Raw genomic sequence first — 13,207 nt, 5'->3', positions numbered from 1 at the left:
AGCAGGCTGGAATGGCTTCCCCTGAAACCTGGGAGCTTTGTTCAGTGAATCTGCTGGAAAGTTGCATGTTTTTCTTTGGGTTTCTTGTTGCAATGTGCAGTATGAGAGAGGGCAGGCTATGTTACCCTTTCTTCTGAACAACTGCATTTGGAATTATGTTGATGGAGACATACATGGAGTAGGCTCCCCACCTGAAATTTTTATTGAAGGTTTGTGTATGGAATACTAACAGTTGGACAGTTGGCCCTTGCCCCCAGTTCTGTCTCAAGAAATCCATGCAGATAACACGTTCTAACTGGCCCCCATAGGAATTTCTCCAAAAACAGTTTCCTAAAGAAAGCAGAACATTAACTTGGATTTTAAATCTGCATTTTAAACATCACTTTCTCGGGATTGATTCAAAACATGCATCCAGACCTTGTCAAGTATAGCACACTTTTTGAAAAGCTTCCACATCAGCAGTTTTCCATGTTGGGAGGCACTTTTAGAGACTTCATATAGGGGCCCGCATGAAACTATTTAACTAGAGACAGACCATTGGTCTATCAGTGTTAATATTGTCTGCTCTTCCTGGCAGGGGCTCCCCAGGCTTTTATTCCACATTACTTACTAACTAGCTGGGGATGGTTGAAATTTAACCTAGGACCTCCTGTGTGCCAAGCAGATGCTCTGTCACTAAGAATACATGTTTGAATCAACTTGTAGTTTTTTGGTGCTGGGAATGGTAAATGCTAATTTAAAATGGAAAAATCAATATGTTGATTTTTGATATTTGAATTTTTTAATAATTGGCAGAATACAACTAATCTATATCTTGTACAGATTTCAATACAGTCTAGTTTTCATAAAGATGCTGTAGCTTTAGATGAGAAAAACAAGAAAACTTGATTCTTTGCTATGCTCTTTGTACATTAAACTAAGAACTTTTCAGAGCTACCCTCTAGGCATGAGAATCTCTCCTCGTGTGTGTGCATGCTTAAGGAAGAGGAGTTGCTGCTTCCTGCTTGGTTCTCTTTATTCTGGAAGAGTTTTAATGCAGACTAGAGATGGGCACGAACTGGTAAAAAAATGAACCGTGCGGTTCGTGGTTCATCGCATTTCATGAACCACGAACTTTCACGAACCTGCCCTGGTTTGTGAACCGGTTCGTTTGGTTCATGAAAACTTCACATCCAGGTCAGCAAATCAGTACTTCTGGGTCAGCAGTAGGTCACTTCCAGGCCAGCGGAAGGCTACTTCCAGGTCAGCAGAAGGTCTGCAGGAAGTCCATCCCCTGTTGCTTAGGAAACTGATTGATCGGTGCCAGACTGTCTGCAGTGACGAACCAACAAATGAACCAAACAAACCAGCCTAAAGTTCGTGGCGGTTCGTCAGAAATGGGCTCTGATGAGCCACCGGGTTGCAAACCACAAACTGGCCCGGCTCGTCACAAACTTTAATTCGTATTTCAGTTCATGCCCATCTCTAATGCAGATGTTCATCTGACTTTAGGGATACATCTCCGGTAGTTATTTATGAGGGTTTGTCCTAAGGGTTATTTCCACTGGTGCAGGGGGGAGTGAACTCCCTCTCTCTCACACACACACCTCAGTCCGCACTGTTCCTGAGAGTTACAACTCACAGGAGCAGCATTTTGGGAATGCCATGGGTTGGAGCAAGAAGAAGGAGTAAAAGGCCCATTCCTATGAGAGGAACTCTGCATACAGGTTTATTGGTTCAAACTCAGTCATTTTGACAGCTCGATCAACAAAAATTTAGCAGTAAGTTTCCCAAAGCAATATTTAAGATCGTCGTCGTCCTTCTGTGCAGCCCCACATTGGGACTGCGCAGGCGCAGGCCAGCCGCGGAGAAGATTCTTTTAGCTTCTAGAAATGTGACGGGGACGTTCGGGCCCACCGCGCATGCGCGTCGGTGTTCCCGCCAATTTTGAAGTACAAGTACCCGAACGTCCCCGGCATTCCCTCAGTTCCTTTTTCGCCGCCGTTCGAAAAGGTTCTTTAGCTGTCGCTCGTGTCTTCGGACTGTTCGTCGCTTGTGAGTTATCGCTTCATTTTCTGGGACACGCCTCCACCATGTCCCATTCCTCTCTATTTAAAAAATGCCAGCAATGTGGCACTAAAATGACCCACTCAGACGGTCATGACCTGTGCCTTATCTGTTTGGGCGAGGGGCACGTCGTGGAGCGCTGTAAGTTCTGCATGGCCTTCACCCCGAAGGCGCGGAACGACCGCAAGGCCAGGCTCCGAGCCTTCCTTTGGGACGCCAACCTTCTGCCGCCCAAACCGTCTGGATCGTCCGGGAGCAAGCCCAGCTCTGTCGCTCCCTCGCCGGCTCCGCGTAAGTCGCCGGAACCGCTCCCCTCGGATCCGACGGGGCCGCCCGTTCCGGAGGGCTCGACTACCTCCGGTTCCGTGAGTGTTCCGTCCAGTCGGAAGGCGAAGAAACGCGCTTCGTCGAAGCCTTCTTCCAAGCCTTTGGCCACTGCGGCTTCTTCGGAGCCCCCGCCAAAAAAGGCAAAGGCCAAGTCGAAAGCCAAGAGCCGTGCTTTATCGCCGGCCCCGACATCGTTGGCTGGTTCGCCTCCCAGATCGGCCCCTCCTGCTGAGGACGTCAGGAGTCTCCTGCACACCCCTTCGCCTCCTCGTACGCCTCCTCCGGTGGTTCCGGACGACTATGAATCGTTCCCTTGTTTTTCGGAACCGTTCCAGGAGTTTGAACGCTCCCTGCCATCTGCTCCGGTCCCGTCGGAGGCCTCCGTTCCGGCGCAGCCAGTCTTGTCGGTTCCGGCGCCGTTTCACCGATCCGTTCCAGTGCCTGCTGCTCTACCTCCTTGGCAGCCTGTCCCGGGCTTTGGGAACGTGGCCTCCTGGCAAGATTTCGTGGCTTGGATCCAGCAGTCCGCCCCCTTCCTGCCTGGCCCATCGGCGCCCTTGACCTCGGTTCCGGCGCCGTCGACTCTGCCACTTGCTCCGCCTGCTGCTCGGCCGCATCGCCATCTTTCGGCTCCCGAGCCTTGTACCTCGGTTCCGACGGAGCGCCCTTCGGTTCCGACGCAGACCCCGGCGGTTTTCTCCGACTCCGAGGATGAAGAGGGCCTGGCGTCTCCATCAGAGTACTCCTCGGACGCGGCTTCCGACCCTTCCCCTGATGATGCTGTGGGGGAGCTCCGTTCGTCGTCTCCTAATGACGACTACAGAGTGTTCGCGGAGCAGCTGGTCCGGATGGCCGCGGCACTGGAGCTGGATGTCGCCTCTTCCACCTCAAAGCCCAAGAGCAAGCTGCTGGAGCCGCTGTACTCTGGCTCTCCTGCCTCGGTGGCGTTCCCCCCTGTCGAGGATCTCGTCGACAATGCCCTCGCGCTCTGGCAGACCCCTGCTTCCGTTCCGCCTACGGCCAAGAAGGTCGAGAAATATTATCGGCTCAAGCAGGAGGATTGCCCTTACCTCTTCACCCATCCGAAACCCTCTTCCATCGTGGCCGAGGAGGGTCAAGCTCGGTTCCGACGCGGTTCCTCTTCGGCTCCGTCGGATCGGGAGGGCAGAAAGCTAGATGGCATCGGTCGGAAGGTGTATTCTTCGGCTTCCCTGGGGTTCCGTATCGCCAATTTCCAAGTGATAATGGGCTCCTACAATCTCTTCTTGTGGAAGCGACTATCCTCCTACCTCTCTGACCTTCCCGACGATCGCCGTGCCTTGGTCAAGGCTCTCCAGGCTGAGGCTTTCCGGTTGTCAAAGCAACAGATGACAGCTGGCAAGGACGCCGCCGACTCTGCTGCACGTGCGATGGCATCCTCCGTGCTCTTGCGTCGGCACGCCTGGCTTCGATCTACGGCCCTGCCCCCCGAGAAGAAGGCCAAGGTCGAGGATTTCCCGTTTGAGGGTCCCCAGCTCTTCTCAGAGAAAACGGATGAGTCCCTTTCCCTCATGAAGAAGAACCAGCAGACGGCCAAGTCCCTCGGGGTTGCGCCTTCGGTTCCGCAGACGGGTCCGAGATATCGGTACGGCAGGTTCCGGTCCTATCAGTCACCCTACCAGCAGTTCCAACAGCGCCAAGGAAGGTTCTCCTCCGGTCAATCCTATGGCCACCGTTCCTACTCTGGCCAGCAGCGCCACTCTTCGAGACGCTCCGGCCGGTCCAAGGGACGACAGCAGCCTCCCTCGCCCAAGCCCTCGACTTCGGCGCAAAAGCCCACGGTCTTTTGACTAGACCAGGACGCTTCCCAGTTGGCCTGCAAGGACACTGTTAATATCTTGTTCTTGGACAGGCTACGGCCTTTCTTGCCCCATTGGCGACTCATTACTACTGATAGCTGGGTCCTCTCTATTGTGGCCCGTGGTTATAAGTTATCGTTTACCACTGCACCCCCTCTTTCGCACCCCCCTCGTTGTGCTTCTTGTTGTGATGTTGTGTTACAAAATAATGTTTTGGAGTTGGTTAACAAAGGTGCTGTCCGGTTGGTCGATGTCTCTGCTTCCCCTTGGGGATTTTATTCAAGATACTTTCTTGTGGATAAGAAAGATGGGGGGTCTCGTCCCATTTTGGACCTTCGGGCCCTTAATACTTACTTGAGGGTGGAAAAGTTTAGGATGCTTACTCTGTCACGAGTATTGGAACTCTTGGAGTCAGGCGTCTGGATGGCCATTTTGGATCTCAAAGACGCCTACTTCCACATTTCCATCTTTGAGGGCCACAGAAAATATCTCCGTTTTACCTGTGGAGGCGCTGTCTATGAGTACACAGCCTTGCCCTTTGGCCTGGCCTCGGCGCCCAGGGTGTTCACTAAATGTATGGCCACCGTGGTGGCACATTTACGGTCTAGTGGCTGTTTTGTCTATCCATATTTGGATGATTGGCTCCTGGTGGGTCCCTCCTCTGATTCCCTCCGGGCCTCTATCGCCCTCACCTTGTCCGTGCTAGACGGCCTGGGGCTAGTGGTCAATTTGGGGAAGTCTGTGTTGTCCCCAGGTACGAGCATTAGGTTCATCGGGGTCCACTTTGACTCTCTGCTGGGCCGGGCTTATCTACCCCCGGACCGCTTGAGCAGGCTGTCCTGCCTGGCCCGCCACTTCGTGCATAACCGGTTCCAAACTGCCCTCCTGATTCAAACCTTGTTGGGCCTCATGGCCTCCTCCACAGGGGTGGTGTGTTTTGCTCGCCTGCACATGCGGCCTCTGCAAAACTGGTTTGTTCGGGTTTTCAACCCTCTCGCTATGAGTCAACACCGTGGGTTTTCCATCCCGAGGGTGATACAGCGGTCCTTGGTGTGGTGGACTGTCCCTGAGAATTTGTCCAAGGGTTGTCCTTTTGGTCCCTTCCTGCCGGAGGTCACCGTCTTTACGGACGCTTCCAATCTAGGCTGGGGAGGGCGTTGTGGGCGCCTGTCTGCTCAGGGTGTTTGGTCCTCCCTTGAGGTAAACATGCACATTAACCTCTTAGAGCTTAGAGCGATCCGTTACTCCCTTGCTTCTTTTGCAGATGTCATTCGGAACAAGAGGGTGCAGGTCCTGTCGGACAATACCACAGCCTGTTACTATCTCAACAAGCAGGGAGGAACGGTCTCGCTCAAGCTCTGCAGGGAAGCGACTACGCTCTGGAACTGGGCTATTACCAACAACGTCCTGCCCAAGGCCGTTCATATTGCGGGGGAGAGCAACACAGCAGCAGACGCGCTGAGCAGAGTGTTTTTGCCCCAACACGAGTGGTCCCTCAACAGGGCTTACCTCCATGTGGTTTTCCGCATGTGGGGCACCCCGCTCATCGACCTCTTCGCCACAGCCCACAACACACAGGTTCCCCTGTTCTGCTCCCGGGCCGGGATTGGCCATCGTTCACTGGGGGATGCCTTCCAGATACCCTGGTCTCCAGGGCTCTTTTATGCCTTCCCGCCCTTCCCACTCCTTCACAAGGTCCTGTCCAGGATCAGAGCCTTCCGGACCCATTGTATCCTGATTGCCCCTCGGTGGCCTCGCCAGGATTGGTTCCCCCTTTTACTCTCCCTGTCACAGGGGCGGTGTCTCCCGCTTCCACACGCCCCGGACCTGCTACTCAGGGACGGGGTGTGGCATCACGATGTGGCAGTGCTAAATCTGACTGCCTGGCTCCTCTGCGCCCCAGACTAGGCCTCTCTGCTAGGGTGCTTAACGTGATCTTGAATGCCCGAAAACCGTCTACCAGGTTGTCCTACCAGAGGAAGTGGTCACGTTTCTCTAGGTGGTTAGCCCCCAAAGGGGTTTCCCCTTTCACTTGCCCGCTGCCTGTCATTCTGGACTACCTCCTGGACCTGTGCTCCCAAGGCCTGGCGTTCTCCAGTGTTAAGGTGCACATGGCTGCTATCTCTGCCTTCCATGAGCAGATTGATGGGAGGACTGTGTTTGCACATTGGCTGTCCAAACAGTTCCTGAAGGGCCTACTAAAGTCCTTTCCTCCTAGGGCCCATCCTATTCCTCAGTGGAGCCTGACCCTGGTGCTCTCCCGTCTGATGCTCTCCCCTTTTGAGCCCCTGTCTACCTGTCCCTTGCCTCTGCTCACGCAGAAGGTGGCCTTCTTGGTTGCAGTCACTTCCTCCAGGCGGGTTGGGGAGTTGTCTGCTCTAAGGTGTGACCCCCCCTTCCTGCAGTTCTTCCCCGGTACGGTCATGCTCCACACTAGTATGCAGTTCCTGCCCAAGGTGGTTTCCAAATTTCACCTGCGTCAAAAGGTGGTCCTTCCTTCCTTTTTTCCTACACCCTCTTCCCCAGAGGAACGTACTCTACACACATTGGATGTGAAACGTGCTTTATTGTTTTATTTACATCGCACCAAGTGTTTCAGGAAGTCTCCTGCCCTGTTCTTGTGTTACTCTGGCCCTCGCAAGGGCTCGCCAGCTTCTGCCCAGTCCATCTCTCGCTGGATTGTGTCTGCAATTAAACTTTGTTATCAGCAAGCTGGAGTCCGGTGCCCGTTGTTGATTACTGCTCATTCTACTCGAGCACAAGCTGCCTCTGCTGCCTTCCTGCGAGGAGTGCCACTCCAGGACGTCTGCCAAGCTGCAACGTGGTCTACCGCTGACACTTTCATGAAACATTATTCTGTAGACGTGAATGCACGCCGTGAATCCGCTGTTGGCACGGCTGTTCTGCATTCTTTGTTCACATAGACACTCACACCCGCCCCCATTGGTGAGATGCTAGCTATTCTCCCAATGTGGGGCTGCACAGAAGGACGACGACGATAAACAGGGTTTCTCACCTGTAACTGTTGATCGTCGAGTCTCTTCTGTGCAGACACACATTCCCTCCCGCCTGCCCCGCTGTGAGTGCTTGGTTTACTCCATTGTTTCTCCGGCGGCTCAGGTGAACTGAGGGAATGCCGGGGACGTTCGGGTACTTGTACTTCAAAATTGGCGGGAACACCGACGCGCATGCGCGGTGGGCCCGAACGTCCCCGTCACATTTCTAGAAGCTAAAAGAATCTTCTCCGCGGCTGGCCTGCGCCTGCGCAGTCCCAATGTGTGTCTGCACAGAAGAGACTCGACGATCAACAGTTACAGGTGAGAAACCCTGTTTTTTTATTGTATTTACTGTTGCTGCTTTTGTAACTTTAACATTACTTTGAATATGAAGCACAAACAAATAGCCTAGGACAAAAAGTCAAGGATTAGTGAATTTCTAACATCACAACACATTGGTTTTGAATACCTTATTTCATTGTTAATGATTTGTCAGAGAAAACATTGGATAGTCACTAGCACATGCTTATTTGTAAGTTCTCTTGGGATCGACTTTCTAGCTCATTTTGCCATGAACAAGTCCATAATATCCAATGTGTGGTTATTGAAAAGGTTACATTCTGAGTTCAGAGTGGGCATGACTAGGGTTTTGCAATCTGGGATCTGGATACCTAGCTGGATTTATGCTGATCCAGCATAAACCAGTTATGCCAGATCCTTGATGAGATCCATGCAGCTGAACTGTACTGGGCCAGGTTTATTTGGCTGCAGGCAGCCACAGCAGAGGCAGAGCAGCAGCAAGCAAGAGGACAGCAAAGTGACTAACAGAGGTGAAGAGGGTCCTCCTGGCAGAAAACTGTTCTGCATCTTGGGGGTGCAAAACTTAAGGCTGCTTCAGATTTGGAAAAAAAGGAGCCTCTGTTATCCAAAATTTGGGAATTGTCGCCCTTGGCCCCATCAAATGCCACTAATACGCACTTCCCATCCTAGATCCAGAGGAGTTAGCCGTGTTAGTTTGTAGTAGCAAAATCAAAAAGAGTCCAGTAGCACCTTTAAGACTAACCAATTTTATTTTATTGTAGCATAAGCTTTCGAGAATCAAGTTCTCTTCATCAGATGCCTGATCCGAACTGGTTCGGATCAGGCATCTGATGAAGAGAACTTGATTCTCGAAAGCTTATGCTACAATAAAATAAAATTGGTTAGTCTTAAAGGTGCTACTGGACTCTTTTTGATTTTACTTCCCATCCTAGCTATTTAAAGCTGGAGGCTAGGCAGTGGGTCAGCAGTGCAGCTAAGAGGGTAGTGCCATGAAGCACAAGCAAGCTCTGTGACGTAGCTGCTACTGGCCGCCTTTTAAAGTCTGTGCTTCTGGTGAGCCTCACCCCAATTTCTTCAGTTTGCAATTCTCTAGTGGTTCTCTGGTTTGACATGGGGATTCTCTGGTGGGACATTGGTTCCCCTCCACTTTGGTTCTGTTGGGCTTTGTTGGTTCAGCTTGCATGTGAATGGGACTGTCTTTTGGCCATGAGTTGCCTTTGCTTAAGGTTTCCCTTTACCTAGAAAGCCTTAGAAATGTTTCCCCATAGGAGACAATGAGTGGCTGGGTGGGGGCAGCTTAGGGGCCCACGGAATTGGACCCCAGGGTCCAGTCTTCCTGAAATCTGGGAGTTCTTTAGTGGACAGGAAAGACTATGTTCCTAGCACATTTGACGGAGTTTGCTTGAACAATGACATGTACACACCCAGCCCCCTGGATAGTTTTCCTTACAGGGAACAATGGCTGGTTAAATTCAGGATTCTCTAATCGAATTAGAGAATTACCTGGATTTCAGGGATACCAATTTCTTTTGTTTTCCCTGAAACCTGTATCCAAATCATCCAAGTTATTTTTGGTGCATGCCCCCTACATATGACTGATAATTATGCCTTCTGGTTCCTTGCCCAGTGAATGTTCCTTGAATCTGCTGATCTAGTTAAGTGAAATATCAGGCTGTAATAAAACATTTGAAGCTTACCCAGATGCTTCAGGGAATTAGAACATTGGCTTAAATTTAAGTTATGGGTTTATTACCTTCTCCACTGGATATGCAGTGCTGTTGGGTTAAAAAATATGTCCTTGAGGAAGATAGTTGTACAGAATGACCCCATAAGACTTCTTTGAAATGAATATTAGTTACCCCTACCAGTTCCTCTTTAGGAAAGAAGAAACTTCCAAAACTTGGCATGTGCTAAAGGAATCGCTGTAACTCGTCAAATCAGGTTGTTTTCTATTGTCACCCCCTGAATTAGTCAGTCCTTCTGCAGCAGAGACAAATGGCCTTGGCACTTGGCCTATTCAGGTATGAGCAGAAGGGCTGTTTGGCCTGCCTGTGCCAAGGAATCTACAATATAGTCCTGTCTGCCTTTGCACTGCCACCTGTGCCAGTTGAATGCTAGAGCAGCTCTGGATTGGATCCTGTTAGCTTTCTTACTCAGTCTCATCAGATTGCTCCTCTCACTGCAGTTCTTCTCCCACATGGCATATTTATTTGTCTCAGTTTGCACTGATGGCAACCTTGTCCAGAAATATGGCCATCTGCAGTCTCTTACCTGCTGCTATTACAAGGAGGAAACACTGCTTCGGATCTAGCTAGAAGCTGTGTTAAAGCACAGGTGCCATAAGAAGAAGTGTGTTTCATATATTTGCCTAAAGGTGCTGAAAGCTGCTCTGCTGCCCCCCCCCTCCACATCTGTGTTTTTATGTGTATGACAGAATTGATTCTAATGCAACTTGCATTCATGTAGATGAAGAAGAGTTTGATTTAACGTGATGTACGCTGCGTTTCTCTGATTTAACGTGATGTACGCTGCGTTTCTTCTGAATGGATCTAAAAACTAAAATTCAGCTCCCTTTTGCTCTTCTGGCTGCGTCCCCTTTGTTCCTTTAGGATAAAAAAACAACTTGCGCTTAGAAGTATTTGAAAAATAACCAGTTTTCAATTTTTTAAAACTTCCTTTGTTTTTCCCTCAAGTTCCTATAGACAAAAATAGTATTGTGTCCGTGGTACTGTTAAAATGTTGCCTGCTATATATTATATAGTTGCTGGAAAATGTATTTCACTGCCCCCCCCCCCCCATTTTTTTTAACTCCATAAATAGTTTGCATTATTCTTTCTTCGTTGCCACTGGAAAATTGCTCTTAAATATTTGCTAAGCTTTGGTTCCCAACATTTTTGTATGGTGACCTATTGATTTGTTGTCACATGACTTTTGGCCTTTAGGTCATTGACAGCCATCACTTTTATGCATTTTACTTGCAAGTTTGCCTATTTTATATCCATTACTTGTGTCTTTACTCTAAAAAATAGCTGTTGTTGAAAGGGAAGCGCAGCTTTGTGCATACTCAGAAGCGTTGCACTCATAGGTCCTTCTAAAAAAATCTTTTTTTCTGCATGCAGAAAAGGCACTTTGCATGTACTCAGTGCAGTCCTGACCATTGATTTTTAAGTTGCTTCTTATAAGAAAGGAAGGGTGCATGCTCAAAAATATTTGGATGATGCAATTGAAATATTTATGCATCAGTACCATCACAGTTGAGTAACTTTAAAGACTAATAGTGTATTAATAAGAGAGGCTGCACTCCCAGTGAAGTAGTGTAAAGGTTTCAGTCTGGAAATTATGCATTCTTGATATGTAGAAATGTATATCCCCAAGAAGCACAAACATGCAGCTTGCACTGCTTAATAATACTCTTGCTAACCGCGTGAGGATGTTGGATCCAACCCCTGGAGTTGCTGGAACCACATAAAGTTTCTGTGAGCACAAAGGGGTGTTTTTTTAATCAATTCCCACCCACGCCCTAGCAGACCCCGACTCCTCCCAAGCTATTCCTGAGGGGAGGTCCTATCCCCCAGGACCAGCATTTTGAAGGTCATTTGTGCCTGGAGCAGAGATGGTGGAGTAGCGCTTCCATGATTGGAAATCCTTTCCTCCATGGAAATTTTAGGTGGTATCCAAGTCACAAGGTCCATTGTAAAATGTGCCAAGAGTTTCTATGTGCACATTATGTATGTGTGTGTTTTCCCCTTCCATTGGCAGCCCCTCATGCATCTTTCACATGTACCAGAAGCTGAAAATCTTTCATGTGTATGCAATGCTTTGGTTCCTAGCCATTGCAAAAAAAAAAAAAAAAAAAAGAGTGATGAAGAATTACTCTTAAATAGAACTCTCTCAAAACATGCTTTTAAATGAAACCTTACATTTATAAGGAGTTGTTCACTACTTCTGAAAACAAGAGCCCTTTTTTCTTGATGATAATCTCAAATTCTTATGAACCAGTGATTTCTCCACCACTACCTTTGTGGATTTTTTGCTTTTTCCTAATTATTACTCTGCATCTAAAACTACACTTGATTTGAGTTCTTGCATATTATTTTGGTTTAAGGTGTCTAATACCTACAAAAACATGAGATGTTCCATTTCTATACTGGTTTGAATTTCAGGGTAATTATCAAAGTAGTTAAAGAAATGGGGCTAGTATCATTATCCTCATAAAATGGTACAATAATGGATCTTTACAACAGAAGACCAGGAAGAGGGCCAATTTGGAAATACTTACATGTATTCCTAATGCTGAATACTATTCATAGTAAAAAAATCCCCAAATATTCAACCTATGGAACTTCTTTATCCACCTGACTAACTTGTATTTGAGCTGAAAGCTGTACTTTCTGTTCGTTGAGCATTTGATAAAAGTACCATGCAAATGAAGTGGCTAAAGAGTCCTTGCAATTTTTCTGGGCTTTTTTTTTTCTTTCTAATACTGGCATTTTTCTCTTTAGTCACCTTTCCGCACCTTGCAGGTTCTGCTCCATCATGGACTAGTCTCATGGACACACCAAGCAAACAGTGGGATTACTACTCCAGAAGAGAGAAAGAGAGAGAACGAGAGAGAGATCGAGATAGAGAAAGGGAACGTGACCGTGACCGTGAGCGAGAGCGTACCAGGGAGCGAGAGCGAGAGCGTGAGCACAGCCCCACTCCTAGCGTGTTCAATAGGTGAGTTAAAAGGGTTAGATCTCATGCTGAACTTTCATGGTCCTGGGCCAGTCCTGGAGGCCCGTGCATGTTTTGAGTAGGCAGTTGTATATTCTTAAGGAAGAAAGAGTAGGGTCTCTGATTGTACTTTTTGTGTGTTGTTAGAGACTATTATCAACTAATTCAAATGCAAACCAGAAGTAGAAAAACAAATGGCATGTACAAAATGCTCACTAGGCAATTGATATGAAGAGGATGGCTTTCATTGTTAATATAAGGGAAGAATTCTGTTCTCAGAGGGCATTGCTTTTCAGAATATTCATAGAAGGGCTTGATGGGATTGAGTCCCCCAGTCATTATTTTGCAGTTGATGCTCCTGCAGAAACTAAACGTAGCCTGAAATTGTTGCAGATCAACAGTTTAGTGGGTTTATTTGGGTAAGAGTGGGTTTCTAAAGAGGAATGGAGTCCCAACAAGGAAGCTGCTGTGGCTTGTATCTCATTGACTATGTGATATTCGGCTATTCACTAGTCATGATTTAGGTAGCTGCTGCTACAGCTGTGAACACAGAGACTTTTTGACTCTTTCTTATTCTCATGATAGCAGCCATTGCAGGGACCCATCTGCACTTTTTGAAACTGGGAGCTGCTGTATATGACCAACGATGGAGTAGTTTCCTGCTGTATGTATGCACAGCACTCGAAAATTTTTGATCACATTCCTTATCTCATTGAACATGTAGTTGATTTTTTTTTTTGCAGACATCAGGAACATTTGTTCTGCTAGTATTTATTTACAAATTTTTTAGGGGGTATATGGTAACAGTTTCACATTCCAGTCTTTAAAATGCAGGGACACAATGTACAGATTTTGCATAATCCTTTTGCCTAATAAGCCCCAACCTTTATTAGCTGAGAAATCATTGAATAACATTCTAACCTAAACATCACTTGATGCTGCTTTTTAATTTTTCAGTCTGTT

At 48.1% G+C, this 13,207-nt stretch overlaps 1 protein-coding gene across 13 annotated transcripts in view; it reads left to right on the top strand.

The window, feature by feature from the left end:
* The window catches only part of FIP1L1 (factor interacting with PAPOLA and CPSF1), a 51,022-nt gene that overhangs the window by 33,110 nt on the left and 4,705 nt on the right, over positions 1-13,207 (top strand). For 11 of the 13 annotated variants that reach the window (XM_054989529.1, XM_054989530.1, XM_054989520.1 and 8 more), the window contains one exon: positions 12,031-12,247. The exons of 1 other annotated variant lie outside the window; for it this stretch is intronic. In XM_054989529.1, the coding sequence (XP_054845504.1) occupies positions 12,031-12,247 (217 nt within the window). The remainder of the gene's footprint in view (positions 1-12,030; positions 12,248-13,207) is intronic. One more of the 13 variants, XM_054989521.1, reaches the window with a different exon arrangement.

The sequence above is a fragment of the Eublepharis macularius genome, chromosome 10, assembly GCF_028583425.1.
Source record: "Eublepharis macularius isolate TG4126 chromosome 10, MPM_Emac_v1.0, whole genome shotgun sequence".
NCBI lineage: Eukaryota > Metazoa > Chordata > Lepidosauria > Squamata > Eublepharidae > Eublepharis > Eublepharis macularius.
The sequence above is the reverse complement of the archived record's forward strand: the minus strand, read 5'-3'. Positions and strand labels throughout refer to the sequence as shown.